Raw genomic sequence first — 14,661 nt, forward strand, 5'->3', positions numbered from 1 at the left:
CTTTAACTTACCGAATGAGGCATCCAGGCTTACACACTGGGTGCATCTGGTGTCCTTTCCTTTCCTTTGCTACCATTTCTCGAAGGGGTACCATCATTCACTGTATTCACTTTACATTTCAACTGCTGATGATTGATAGACGCCTACCCTTTTGAGTTTTCTGCCTCCTGACCCTGGACAATACAGGTTTTCCCAAAACAGTTCCAGTTTCAATGAAAGGCACTACTTCAAACTTCTTGGTTAGGGGTATCAGTAGAACATTCTAAATCCTCCTTGGTCCCTGCCTACCCTGTGCAGGTCGCCTAGATGTACCATTGACATCCATTTGCAGACAAGAGGACAGGCAGTGACAGATCCTCAAGTTTCTGCAGAAGAGACAGGATCGACAGGAGGGGATAGTACTTGAGGTACCTCTGTTACAGGCATCACAGGTACACGACTCTCAGGATCTCTTCCAACACACATATTCACAGCAGCTGCAATCGTTTGACAGTTATCAGAGTGATTTCAAGCTGCTTTCGAATTTCAACCAACTCATCTGCTGTTTGAGAACAGCACTCACAGTGGGGCCGCATTTTGGCTGGTGCAATGTATTACAGTGAACAAATAACTTTAAATTGAGCCCACTGATTATCTTTTAATCTGTTGAAGTAAAACGTTACTAATTGCCTATAAGAATTGAAGAAAATACACAAAACGAGATTTCTACTAAGGCAACACAAAAACCTGTGGTAAAAATTACTAGTTTCCTAAAACGTTTAGATGTTAATTATAGTTAGCAAATTCTAAAACAGAGTTAATTTATGATCAATTCAGATAATATATAGCTCTACTCCTCTTTCAGGATAAACTAGATTTAACACAATAGACTAGTCAGATCTGCTACAGTAACTGAATTACAAACATCAATTTGATACAAATTCTTTGTAAATTATGCAAAAGACAAAGGTAGCTTTGGAAAATTCTCAGAAACGAACGTTTATCTGCATTGATATACAATGAAATTCAAGGGTGATGTATTCTTTGGCTGAACTGTGAACAGCAAACACTGATTTGCTATGAAATAAATTACGTATTCAAAACAGACATACTGGTAACTTACAAACATTTAGTTTTGTAAGCGTCCAAAAACTTTCAAACTAACCTATTTCTCACGTAATTGTGCTATGAAATTAGAAAATATTATTTTGAACGAAGATAGACCAACTGTTTTCAAAAATTTTAAAAGAGTGCAGTTTAGTTTAATCCTAGAATTGACGATAACAGTACGAGTTTGTCGCTGCACTCACAAATGTTCAAAATTTCATAGTATATCACAATACCAACAGGTATTGTTTCATTTACTTAAAAATTACGCAGAAGCAACACGAACAGTGAAATGCGGGAATCTAGAATTTTAAATCGGCACAACATCTAGTACATGTTGTCTCACACAAAGGAAAACTCCTAAATCGACTTATATATATATATATATATATATATATATATATATATATATATATATATATATATATATATATAACAAAGGGCATAATGCACGGATTTTTCACTCAGCTTCTTATGTTCACTCTTCTACACTGGCATGTCAAAGGAGAACACTTCTGTGTGAGTTTATCTCCCTGATCAAAATCACTAAAAGGTCCAGCACCAATAAAGCACAGCTTCTACCTGTTGCAGCCCACAGTGCAATTCATATGTGAAATGCACAATTAAAATGCATTTTAAGTATGCTGTTCGTATTCTACTTTATTTTTGTGCACATCCATTTTTTGCACTTTCTGGCATATGATGGAGAACAGTGTGTTAGCAGCTTTTGACAGAACTGATATTCGACTTTATTTTGTCTTGTCATGGTATGATTATGATATAAAATCATTACACTAATGATAATTTTTAACTTAACGATTAAAACAAGATGTTCTTTTTACACCCTGCACATTGAGTTAACAAAATTTTTCACATAATGCATGCAACAGACAACACATTGTAAAACAAAATTAATCAATAATTCAAATTGTAGTGGGTGATGCTGTAAATGCAATGATTTCTATAAGGCATATTTCAGTACGTTGGATACAAGGGCAAAGAGAACTGATTAAGGTGGCCCCACATGTAACTGTTTGCTTGACAAGCACACTTGCACAAGAGACCTTGCTCAAGTGTGCTTGAGAGTGTGTAGGATAAATGTGTGCAAGTGTCAGGACTGTACAAGGAGCTTGACACTTGATCAAATTTCGATTATGCATACTTGTGCAAGCGTTCAAGCATATGTATGCTTGAGGGTGTGTACCAAGAAAAGGAAAGCTTATGCAAACATTTGTCAGTGATCTGGCTGGATTTAATTTTAATTTGGGGGTTGGGGGTTATTTTGGGGGGAGGAGACCAGACAGTGAGGTCATCGGTCTCATCAGATTATGGAAGGAAGTCAGTTGTGCCGTTTCAAAGCAACCATCCCAGAATTTGCCTGGAGCGATTTAGGGAAATCACGGAAAACCTAAATCAGGATTGCCAGACGCGGGATTGAACCGTCATCCTCCCGAATGCGAGTCCAGTGTGCTAACCACTGCGCCACCTCGCTCGGTTTTCGATTTGTTTCTTTTTAATTACACTCTTTACAGTGGTTTCTCTGCATTGTAGGTCAGGTTAAAAAAACACAATATTTCATAGAAAAAAATAGAAGAAAATCAACAGTAGTGTGAGATAGTTTACATAGCATGTCTACCCCAAATAGGTAACATGGAATTAATGTTTCCATTTCTTTAACCAGTCTTTACTCCACGTATAATATATATCTTTTATTTTTTCTTCGTAATACAAGCAAAAAGGTTGCCAAAGTCAACGCATCGTCGTCTGAACTCGACATTTTCTGGTAAACAAACCAAGGTTTTTACAACCACACATGAACCGCATGTAGCTTCCAGGACATGGTGCATCCTTGTCAGGCAGTGCATTTATGTGTGTGGCTGTCTTTATACACTAGTGACTGCAGTGTGATTATAATGCTTCTCAAGTGGAGATTGACATCATAGTGATTCGACAGGAGTGGATTTAAAAATCTGTTCACACACTTTTTCCGACATCGAAATATTTCACTACATGGAAACTTTTCGCAAAGAGAACTAATTATGTTGTTTTTCAAGTGGAGATTGACATCGTAATAACTCAGCAGTACTAGATCTTCTCACTATGTTCTTTGAACATAGAAAACCAGTTTCTCCAATGACTTTACCTATTCAGTGGAGCCTTTTGGGATCACCATATGAAGAAGTTCCTTGCCCTGAGGTATGATGGGCAAGACTGTTTTTTTCCACACCAATCACGCTCCATTTTCATAGTTTTAAAAGAACTGGATCGAGAGTTCTAGGATCTCTTTTTGGAGCTCCAAATGTTCTTGTGACAGCATCGAAATCTGGTAAACTAATGTATGACCACATCTAAAGCTATATGACAGAAATTTTCTTTCCCAGTACAGGAGAAAAAAATGGATTGTGATTAGATTCTTCGGGTGGTCCTTGTGAAAGAACCGTTTTGAGCGTCGTACCTGAGGATCAGGAACTGGTTGATCTGGTGGTCCCAAAAGACTTGATGGGACAGGTGCAGCTGTTTGGCAAATATAGCTTTCGATGCTGAAACAACTTTGTGAGAAGATTTCCAGATCTAATTCTGCTGAATGATTCTGATGCCTGTCTTCCATTGATAAATAGTATAATCAAGGTTTAGATACTAGTACATTATCAGTTTCCTTTTCTAAGGTTTTTGAATATACTTAAATATGCTTTGTACAAATCATAATGTTTAAAGGATCACCCATCACAATATGAGAATCCTGTTAAATTTTGTTTTATATTATATTGTCAATTGCAAGCAGTATGTGAGGTATTTCGTTCATTTTATACACATGTTGTAAAAATGGTAATGTTATAAGCATTCCCTTACAGATTATCATTATTGTAATAATTTTGCACCATAAAAAGGAGTTATTTATGATTTTCAGTTAACGAAAAATACATATGTGAAAAGGGAAAAGTAAACAAAAAAAATTAAACGTCAAATAACATTTAAAAAATTAAACAAAAGTAAGTCAAACAAATAATTAGGGACATTTTAATTGGTTAAGTTCAAAATACTCTGGCAGCACATTGTGTACAGCTTATTTTCCAGAAACATCATTTCGCAAACCAGCTTTATTACACATGGGTATATGTGACATTAACGGTACTTCAATTTTTGTTGTAACAAAAGTTTTCTTTTTTCAAAATTGATTTATGTTGTTTGAGTATTTGCAGAATTTCGAATTATGATTGATTATACAGTTTTCAAGAACGTTGATTAGATTTCAACTTTTATATTAATAACATTTTTTTTATATTTCCTAGTTTCGAAAATACTCCCACTAAACGTAATATGCTTGGTTATCGCAGGGAGTGTGTTTTACCCCTTAAAAGTAAAATGGGTCAAAAACGAAAAAGTGTTGCATTATTTTGACCTCTCTACATCCTTGCGAATGTGCACCAAGCTCGTTTATTTACATGTGGGAATGTTTCTTGGTAGCCCCAGAGTCTAACATAACAGTCGAGACACTCACTGCTGCAAAAGTTGTTACCGTTTGACAGCTGGAAAAACACTAGTGCTCCAAGCGGCGAGAAAGGAGAACTTCAGATGCGTAGTAAGCATAATGTTTGTTTTGCATCCTTTTCGTGCGTGATTTACGATATATTATTGCCTCCAAGAGTTTATGTGACATAAGAAGACATAGATGTTTCCAAAAATGATTCTAAAATACGCGCAAGTATGGATAAAAATCATGAATCCAGCGACAAGTTAAGACACATTCGTGAAGAAACACTTGTGAAGTTGGGTAGAGCTGCAGCTTACCATGTTGATATCAACGAAATATAAACACATAGATTCACACATAAGAAGCACAGACATGTACCTCCACATACAAAAGGGATCGACACCTATTTGTCGTTCCTTAGTCCTACTGTGTTTTTAGTCATTGTCGCCTGTTGCCACAAGTACGGCCTTCATGTTTATATTATTCCAAGTGAGACAAGCAACTATACAGAAATATACTGTGAGTGGAAATCCAAGTCCTCAAAGCCAATAACACTGTCAGAAGTGTTGCCATATGTTAAATTTGCAATTAGAGACCTTTCATCCAGTGACATATGCACTAGTTATCAGCATCGCAGAAATGCTGAACCTTCTGTTTTAAAAGTGGAACATATTGTCACATATCCCACTTTTTATTTTTATGCCCTCCACATACCTCTAATGTACGCACTGATGGAAACATAAAACGTTCTGACAAAACTTGTATGCCTGAGTGCTTAATACAATAAATTAGAACAAACAGTTTATTTTAGTCTTTCCATCTTGCAGATGGCGTGCTAATCTGGCTTAACAATAAGTCAAGGGAGTCTTTATTTAACTTTCGAGATCCTATAGTCTTCAAAATTTGTTTGGCCTACTTCACTTGATCCTTATGATACAGCTTCTTCTGTTGCTCTCTGTACTTAAAATGATAGGCACTTTCCTTGTCCTGTAACAACATTGCACGACGTCTAGCGATCTGCACATTCTGATACCCCACACGCTTTTTTTTACACAAATAACTGCACTAATTTTACCACTTTATCGTCAAAGCAGATCGATGTTGACGATTCAGATGAATCTGGCACTGATGTGTGGAGAGTTAAACTAGCTGCTTCTGTGCCATAGGCTTGTTTTACAACTTAGACGGTTTGTCGAACCTTTGGGGCAGTTTCCCCTTCATCGTCAGTTGAGGTGGCTTATTTGGAATCTCAAACAGTGTGGTTAACTGCATTCCACACAAGTTTATTATTGTCTGCAATCATGAAATCGTTTTGTTCGATGTGTAGAGGACAAAACTTAACATTATTATAAAGGTAAAAAGGGTCTTATTTCGTAAGATCTTCTCGTCTGCTATTCGCTAGCCATTTTCTGCTCCTAAAACGAAACATCAATCATCAATATACATTTAGTTTGCAAGCAAACCCTAACGATACAGCTTAGTAACAGGATGGTATATACTTCACAGGGTCCTTAGGAAACGTAAAAAAAGGCAGACGAGATATTTCCTTCTTCTTGTTGCTATTGCTTTATGCTACGCTCCCATTTGTAACAGCCATTGTACAAACAAAATAAACAACTACCATTCGCTTTCGCTTTCATGATCGCATGTATCTCAACAGTTTAACTTACTGGCCGGTTGACACGCTGCTGGTGCAGTAGACAACAAAATCGAGGTGAAGTGTCACGACTGTTATGGTAGACTATGGTGGCACACTTGCATTAGTTATCTTTGGACGACGCATACGGAAATTTATTTGGTATAAGTACAATGTCATGTCTGTACCACTTCTTATGAACTTTGTTTTGCTTACAATACACATAAACAAATAATTGGTTGTAGGCGCCAGTTACGAAAGATGATATTCGATGATAGTTTTGTATAAGTGGTCGTACGTTTTCTATTTTGGAAAGTGATTTGTTGGTGGTGAATTAAAACAAAATTTTCGGGGAATTACTTTTTTTCAGCGCTATTGACATCGTTATAATATTATCTCTTGTTAAAAATACCAACGTGTTACATGTGTGATTTCTAAAATTTATCTGAGCATTAGAGTATGTCGGACACGGATGACGAAAGTTTGGACGTTACATCGAGTAAATTTGATCCTTTAAAAGCGCTGTACGCTCCGAAGTTGCCACTCACTGTGCCAAATGCACCTATATACGACAATGTCTCTAAATTTTATTCGACGAAGCTTGCCCCAAAAAGAGAGCCATCAAGGAAGAAGGTAAGATTAAAACTTTGTAATTGTTTGAGGATTAATAGTAGATCTGATTCAGCACTAGAGCGGAGAAGATTCAGATATTTCTTTAATGGCTGGAAGGGGTAATAATGACCTGTATGTAAAAAATTGCGCAAATATCAATAAATTTTACATTACTTGCTATCATCATCAGTATTACACAGTAATGTGATTCTCTTTATTTGTTCACTATTCACCACTGCCTAAGATGCAATAAGAATTTGCCGTTGACTTATTGTTTCAGTAAATTCCCGAACACATCTCATGCCCTTAATTTCGAACCTTCGCACACATTTTCCATACATTCTACAGAAATTGTTAGTGTGCCCTTTTTGACTTTCCAGTTTTTAGAATCCTAGAACATTTTGTCAGCCGCAACAGTATAAGGTATCTCGAAAAGAATGACAACCATTGTGGGCTCTGAAAACATCAGTCATTTGAAAAACAGCTTTCACTGTTCCTGGTAGGTATTGTGAAAGCCTCTGACCAAGGCAGTCAGGTAGATGCAGTGTTTTGCTATTTCTTTAAAGCATTTGGCCCATGTCGTATGAACGCTTATCATCTTGTTGTATGGGGTATTGAGTGAAATTTGTGACTGTAACTTTTGGACATGCCTCAGGAAATGTATTGGGACTCTTATGTTCATGTTGTATATTAATGACTTTGTAGACAATAGTAGCCACAGACTTGTCACAGATGATGCAGTTATCTAACAGCCTTGTCAAATAGGTCTGAGGAGCAGACAGAGGTTTGGGGATCCTTCATGGCCTTGGGGTGGGAAAATGACCTTAAAAAGCGAAATAATCAGCAATAATCAATGGCAATGAAAACCACTGCAATAAAGACATACATTGTGTATCCACAGGACATTTGGCCTGTGAATGAAGAATTATCATGATGATCTCTCCATATGCAAAAGACTCAGGTTTATTCTCTCTTTCATATCTCTGAGGGGGTACTGTGAAGGGATAGAAATCATGAGAAAAAGATTGAGTAAACAATGAAGGGGCAACGTTCTACAAGTTAGAGCATGGATGTCAGAAGTTTGGATGTGGAAGGAAGGTATAAAACCTGAAAAGGGAAATGCAAAGACTCAGTCTAGATATAGTGGGGATCAGTGAATTTAAATAGAAAGAAAAAAGGGGTTTCTAGTCAGGTGGACATAAGTGATGTCAACAGCAGCAGAAAATGGTATAAGGGGGTGTAGGTTGAATAAGGAGACAGGAAAATGAGCTACTGTGAACATTTCGGTGATACCGTTATTCTTATGAGAATTGACAGCAAATGTACACCAATAACAATAGTTTGGGTATACATGCCAATGTCAAAAGCAGATGATGATGAGAGAGAGAAAGTATATGAGGATATTCAATGGATAACTCACTATTTAGAGGGAGACTATGATCTAATAAGCATGGCAGATTTGAATGCACCTCTATAATGAGATGTGGGAGAATATGGGCATGGTTGTAAGAATGACAGGGGAGAAAGAGCGAGTTTTGCAATAAATTTCAGCTAGTAATAGCAAATACCCTGTTCAAAAATAAGTAGAGATGGTATTCTAGGAAAAGGCATGGAGATGTGGGGAGATCCCAGCTAGAGTATAAAGCACACCTGTGAGCAGATGTGGGTTTTGATCATAATCTAGTAGTGATGATGGTAGTTTAAGAGAATTGTCCAGAAAACAAACAGTGTGGAAAGAATTGGGCTACTGAAGTACTAAGGAATGATTAGGTGTATTTGAAGTTTTTCAAGGCTGTAGATGCTTCAGTAGTGGTTCTTAGAATAGAAATTTCCGTTGTAAAAGAATGGACATCTCCTAAAAGGACAGTCACAGAAGTTGGACAGGTAAGTATAGGTAAGAGAAAGGTAATAGAAAAGAAACCATGGGTAACAGAAGAAATGCCTCAATTAATCAATGAAAGATGAAAGTACAAAAACGCTCAGGGAAAGACAGGAATACAACCCTATAAGTCAGTTCATGTTGTTGTTGTTGTCGTCGTCAGTTCCAAGACTGGTTTGAAGCAGAGCTGTGCTGTGCAAGCCTCTTGGTCTCCCTCTACAATTCCCTTCAGTACTAAATTGGTGACCTCTACATGTCACAGTATGTGTCCTATCAACCTCTCTCTTCTTGTAGTCAGTAGTCAGGTCGGACCATAATTTATTTTCTCCCCAGTTACATTATTTACATGACCTACGCATCTAATCTTTAGCATTCTTCTGAAGCATCACATTTCAAAAGCTCCTATTCTTTTTTGTCTAAACTATTTATTGTCCATGTTTCCCTTCCATACATGACTACACTCCATACAAATACATTCAGACAAGACTTCCTACCACTTAAATCTATATTTGAGGCTAACAAATTTCTCTTCTTCAGAAATCCTTTTTTTATTGCCATTGCCAGTCTACATTTTATATTCTCTCTACTTCGGCCGTCATCAGTTATTTTCCTGCGTAAGTAGCAGAATTCATCTAGTACTTCAAGTCTCTTGTTTCCTAATCTAATTCCCTTAGCATCATTGGATTTAATTTGACGACAGCCAATTATTCTTGTTTTGGTTTTGTTGATGTTCATCCTACATCCTCCATTCAATACACTGTCCATTCCATTCAACTGCTCTTTCAAGTCCTTTGCTGTTTCTGATAGATATACAATGTCATTGGCAAACCTCAAAGTTTTTATTTCTTTTTGCTGAACTTTAGCTCCTACTCCAAATTTCTCTGTGGTTTCCTTTGCTGCTTGTTCAATGTACAGATTGAATAACATTAGGGATAGGCTACTACCCTATCTCATTCCCTTTTCAACCACTGCTTCCCTTTCATGCCACTAGACTCTTACAGCTGTTGTTTGCCTTCTGTACAAGTTTTAAACATCTGTTTGCTCCCTGTGTTTTATCCATGCTACCTTCAGAATTTCAAAGAGAGTATTTCAGTCAACATTCTCAAGAGCTTTCTTTAAGTCTACAAACACTATAAACATAGGTTTGGCTTTCCTCAACCTGTCATCTAAGAGAGATTGTAGAGTCAGTATTGCCTTGTGGGTTCCTAGAGTTCTCCAGAATCCAAACTGATCTTTCCTGAGGTCGATTTCTACCAATTTTTCTATTCTTCTGTAAATAATTCTTGTTAGTATCAACTAATAGTGCAGTAAAATTCACACCTGTCAGCAACTGCTTTCTTTGGAATTGGAACTATTATATTCTTTTTGGAGTCTGAGGGTATTTCACTGTTTCATGCATGTTGCACACTGGATGGAAGAGTTTTGTCATGGCTGGGTCTCCAAAGACTGTTAGCAGTTCTGACATTATGTCATCTGCTCCAGGGGCCTTGTTTTGACTTAGGTCTTTCAGTGCTCTGTCAAATTCTTCTTGCAGAATCATATCTCCCATCTCATCTTCATCTACATCCTCTTCTGGTTTTATTATAGTGTGTGCAAGTTCATCTCTCTTGTATAGGTCCTCTATATACTCCTTCCACCTTTCAGCTTTCCCTTCTTTGCTTAGGAATGGTTTTCCATCTGTGCTCTTGATGTTCACACAGCTGCTTCTCTTTTCTCCAAAGCCCTCTTTAATTTTCCTGTAGTTACTACTCAGCAATGAAATTTTGGGTTACTGAACTCATTGCTGCTAATTTTATCTGACTACGCCTCATTGGCTGATTTAGTTTTACATTTTATTCATGAGGGTGGGTTTCATCATTTGATCTAAGTTTTAGTGCATGTCCTTTGTCCCTCTGTGTCCTCCACCCTAGTGCTTGTAGGATGGAGGTTTTAATGTGTTGCAGAGTGGCTGTCTTCCCCTTTCTATCCTCAAGGTCAGCTGGCCATGGTAATCTGCTTTGTTCTTTTAATCTCTTCATCCCGTTTCTGTGTTTTTCTTGTCCACTTTTGTCCATTTACTTGTTTATTGCCCTGCATCATACTTGTGATTTTTCCTTTCATTCTGTTTTGAGTTGTCAGTCTTGTTTGTTTTATTTCGAACAAGGGACTGATGACCTCATAGTTTGGTCCCTTTTCCCACTTTTAATCCAACCGCCTCCCATCTGTGTCGACTGCGGAGAGCACCATTCACCTTGCTTGCCAGATTGCAGGATTCTTTAGAAAGAAAGAAAAATCATGGAGTAGACCCTGGACCAACTGACTCACACTGAGGCTAAGAGGAAATTTGAATGCCTACATCCTGTATGCATGACATCATCTTACGCTGCTGCTACAACAGTTCTAGCCCCATCAGCTCTGCCAACGCCAGTCGTCTGTCTCCACTTCAAAGCCGAAGAATTGTGCAACTTCTTCAACTTCTCTCACTAGGAAGGGGTCCCTTGGGTCACTCCCTTCCTGTGTTTCTGCTAGTGGGAAAGATGACACCTACCAGTAGCTGAAGAGCCCAAAACAAGCTGGTCGTAGGACGTCCTCAGTGTCCAGAGACTGAATCTGTGAAGTGCTCCCAGCCACGGAAACCCAAGGAACAGCGAGAGAAATCAAAAAAGAAGATCCCCAAGACCAAAGGACTTGCAGTGGCACCCAGAACATCACTACCTACAAGATCTGCATCTGTGGATGAGGTGGAGATTCTGGCACCCACTGAGGACCTAGATCTCGCTGAACCCTCAGAAACAATGGATATAGACTGCCCAGGTAATAAGTTGGTGGCGGCAGGTGACCCTGAGGTGTAAACTGCCTCATTAATTGCCCCATGCCTTCCCAGTCTCACAATCATGTGATCCTCCAGTGGAATTGTGGTGGTTTTTTCCACTGCCTGGCTGAGCTATGGCAGTGGGTGGCAACAACAATTGTTTCTGGAGCAGAAAAAGCAATCCCTCACTCTTTAGGGTGCCCCCAGTGAAAGCCAGTTCCTTGGAGGTTGCTGGACGTCACTGAAACAATTAAGGAGTGTCGATGAGCTCTACAGTGGCATGAGCAACACGCTTCCCTGGAGCACCTCATAGCCTTTAAACAGCTTCATGCCCGTGTTCACTGACTTATCAAACGATGGAAGCCTTAGTGTTGGGAGAGATACGTCTTGACTATTGGGTGCCATACATCACCTTCCCAAGTCTGGGCGAAGATCAGACGTGTTTTGGGATACCGGATTCCAATAGGTGTTCCCAGTGTTAACATAAATGGTATGTTATGTACTGACACAAACACAATTGCTGAGCACTTTCCTCAAGATTCTGCATTGGAGAACTACCCCCCCCCCCACTCCACCCCCCAGCCTTTCGCACTCTCAAACAGCGGCTAGAAGGGAAAGTACTCTCAAACATGCCACATTGAATCCTATAACGCCCCGTTTACAGAATGGGATCTCCTCGGTGCCCTAGCACATTGCCGTGACACACCTCTTGGGCCAGATCAGACCCACAGTCAGATGATTAGACATCTCTCATCTAATTACAAGCGACATCTCCTCGTCATCTTCAACCGGACCTGGTGTGACGGTGTCTTTCCATCCCAATGGCGGGAGAGCACCGTCATTCTGGTGCCCAAACCCGGTAAAAACCCACTTGATGAGGATAGCTACTGGCCCATCAACCTCACCAACATTCTTTGTAAGCTTCGGGAACGTATGGTGTGTCAGTAGCTGCGTTGGGTCCTGGAGTCACTTGGCCTAATGGCTCCATGTCAGGGCGGCTTCCGCCAGAGTTGCTCTCCCACTGATAATCTTGTGTCTCTCAAGTCTGCCATCTGAACAGCCATTTCCAGACGCCAACACCCAGTTGCCATTATTTTTGGTTTACGAAAAGCGTATGACATGACCTGGCGACAAGCAGTGTCTCCGAGGCCCACTCCTGATTTTTATCCAAAATTTCCTGTCGCTTAGTACTTTCAGTGTCCAAGTTGGTGACTCCTATAGTTCGCCTCATATCCAGGAGAATGAGGCCCTGCAGGGCTCTGTTTGAGTGTATCTCTGTTTTTAGTGGCCATTAATGGTCTAGCAGCAGCTGTAGGGCCATCAGTCTCACCTTCGCTGTATGCAGAAGACTTCTGCATTTTGTACTGCTCCACCAGTATTGGTGTTGCTGAGCGGCACCTACAGGGATCCATCCACAAGGTGCAGTCATGTGATCTAGCCCACAGTTTCCAGTTTTTGGCTGCAAAGTTGTGTGTTATGCACTTCTGTTGACATCGTACCATTCATCCAGAATCACAACTCTACTTAATGACGATCCACTCACAGTAGTGAAGACATATTGATTCTTAGGACTGGTTTTCGATGCCCGATTGACTTGGCTACCTCACATTTGTCAGCTTAAGCGGAAGTGCTGGCAGCACCTCAATGCCCTCTGGTGACTGACTGGGGTGCAGATCGCTCTACACTGCTGCAGCTCTACAGAGCCCTTGTTCAATGCCGCATTGACCTTGGGAGTCTGGTTTATGGTTCGGCAGTGCACTCGGCATTGCGTTTACTCGACCCCGTGCACCACTGTGGCATTCACCTAGCGACAGGAGCTTTTAGAAAAAGTCCGGTGACCAGTGTCCTGGTGTAGTTTGGAGTTCCTCCATTGCAGGTTAGGTGTCCACAACTGCTGGCCAGTTACGTTGCACACGTTTGCAGTTCTCCTGCGCATTCGAATTACCGTCTCCTTTTCCCACCCACGGCGGTTCATCTCCCGCATTGGCGGCCCAGGTCAGGGCTTCCAATTGCAGTTCATGTCCGATCCCTTCTTTCCCAACTGGAGTACTTGCATCTACCACCTATACTTGAGGTCGATTCACGTACACCTCCATGGTGTACAGCTAGGCTGTGGCTTTGCCTGGACCTTTCACATGGCCCTAAGGTCTCAGTTAACCCCGCGGCTCTCCAATGCTACTTCCTCTCGATTCTCAACATGTACCAGGATAGGAGAAGAAATGGGAATCAATACGGGAAACATAGGATATCTAGTATTAGAGTCAGAGTTTAACAGAGCTTTGGTATACTTGCAATCAAATAAGCAGTCTCTGTAGATAATACGATGTGACATCAAAGTTGGTGACTATAAAGTAAATGTATTTTACTACTTTGGAAGCAACATAATACATGACAGACAAAGCAAAGAGGAGATCACAAGCAGACTAGCACAGCCGAAGAGGGTATTCCTGGCTAAGAGAAATCTGTTAGTATCAAACATTGATGTTGATTTGAGAAAGAAATTTCTAAGAAGGTAAGTTTGGAGCACAGTATTGCATGGTAGTGAATCATGAGCTGTGGAAGAACCAGAAAAGAAGAGAATTAAGGCATTTGAGATGTGGTGCTATAGAAGGATGTTGAGAAGAAGGTGGAGTGATAAGGAGTGGGGATGTTCTCTGCAGGATCAGCAAAGAAAAGAACATATGGAGAACATTGGCAGGAAGATGGGACAGGGTGAGAGGACATGTGTTAAGACATCAGGGCATACCTTCTATGGTGCTAGAGGGAGCTGTAGAGGGTAGAAACTGTTAGGGAAGACAGAGACTAGAATACAGTCAACAAATAATTGAGAGTGCAAGTTTGACTCTTAGATGAAAAGAATGGCACAAGAGAGGAATTCATGGTGGGCTGCATAAAAAAAAGGATGAACAGAAAGAATCTCAAAACACATTCCTGAGGCACACATGATGATATTTATGCTTCTGTTGGTGGCTCTTCATCCTAGATAAAGTGTCGAGTCCTCCCTACATGAAATTTCAGTCCACTCACCACTTTTGCCTGATACCACATATGATCAAATTTGATAACAAACATAGGTGCAGTACTTAGTCAAAAACTTTTCGGAAATCAGGAAATACTGCAACTATCAGACTCTCTTGATCCATTTCAGGATATCAAGTGGGAAAAGCATGAGTTTGATCTTGCAT

General features: G+C 39.8%; 1 protein-coding gene across 2 annotated transcripts in view; it reads left to right on the forward strand.

The window, feature by feature from the left end:
* The first annotated feature begins 6,320 nt into the window (after positions 1 to 6,320).
* LOC126336980 (U7 snRNA-associated Sm-like protein LSm11) overlaps positions 6,321 to 14,661 on the forward strand; it is a 124,861-nt gene continuing 116,520 nt past the window's right edge. The window contains exon 1 of one of the 2 annotated variants that reach the window (XM_050001215.1): positions 6,321 to 6,827. In XM_050001215.1, the coding sequence (XP_049857172.1) occupies positions 6,751 to 6,827 (77 nt within the window). In that variant the 5' untranslated portion in view covers positions 6,321 to 6,750. The remainder of the gene's footprint in view (positions 6,828 to 14,661) is intronic. The other variant, XM_050001214.1, reaches the window with a different exon arrangement.

Source organism: Schistocerca gregaria, chromosome 2 (assembly GCF_023897955.1).
Source record: "Schistocerca gregaria isolate iqSchGreg1 chromosome 2, iqSchGreg1.2, whole genome shotgun sequence".
Lineage (NCBI taxonomy): Eukaryota > Metazoa > Arthropoda > Insecta > Orthoptera > Acrididae > Schistocerca > Schistocerca gregaria.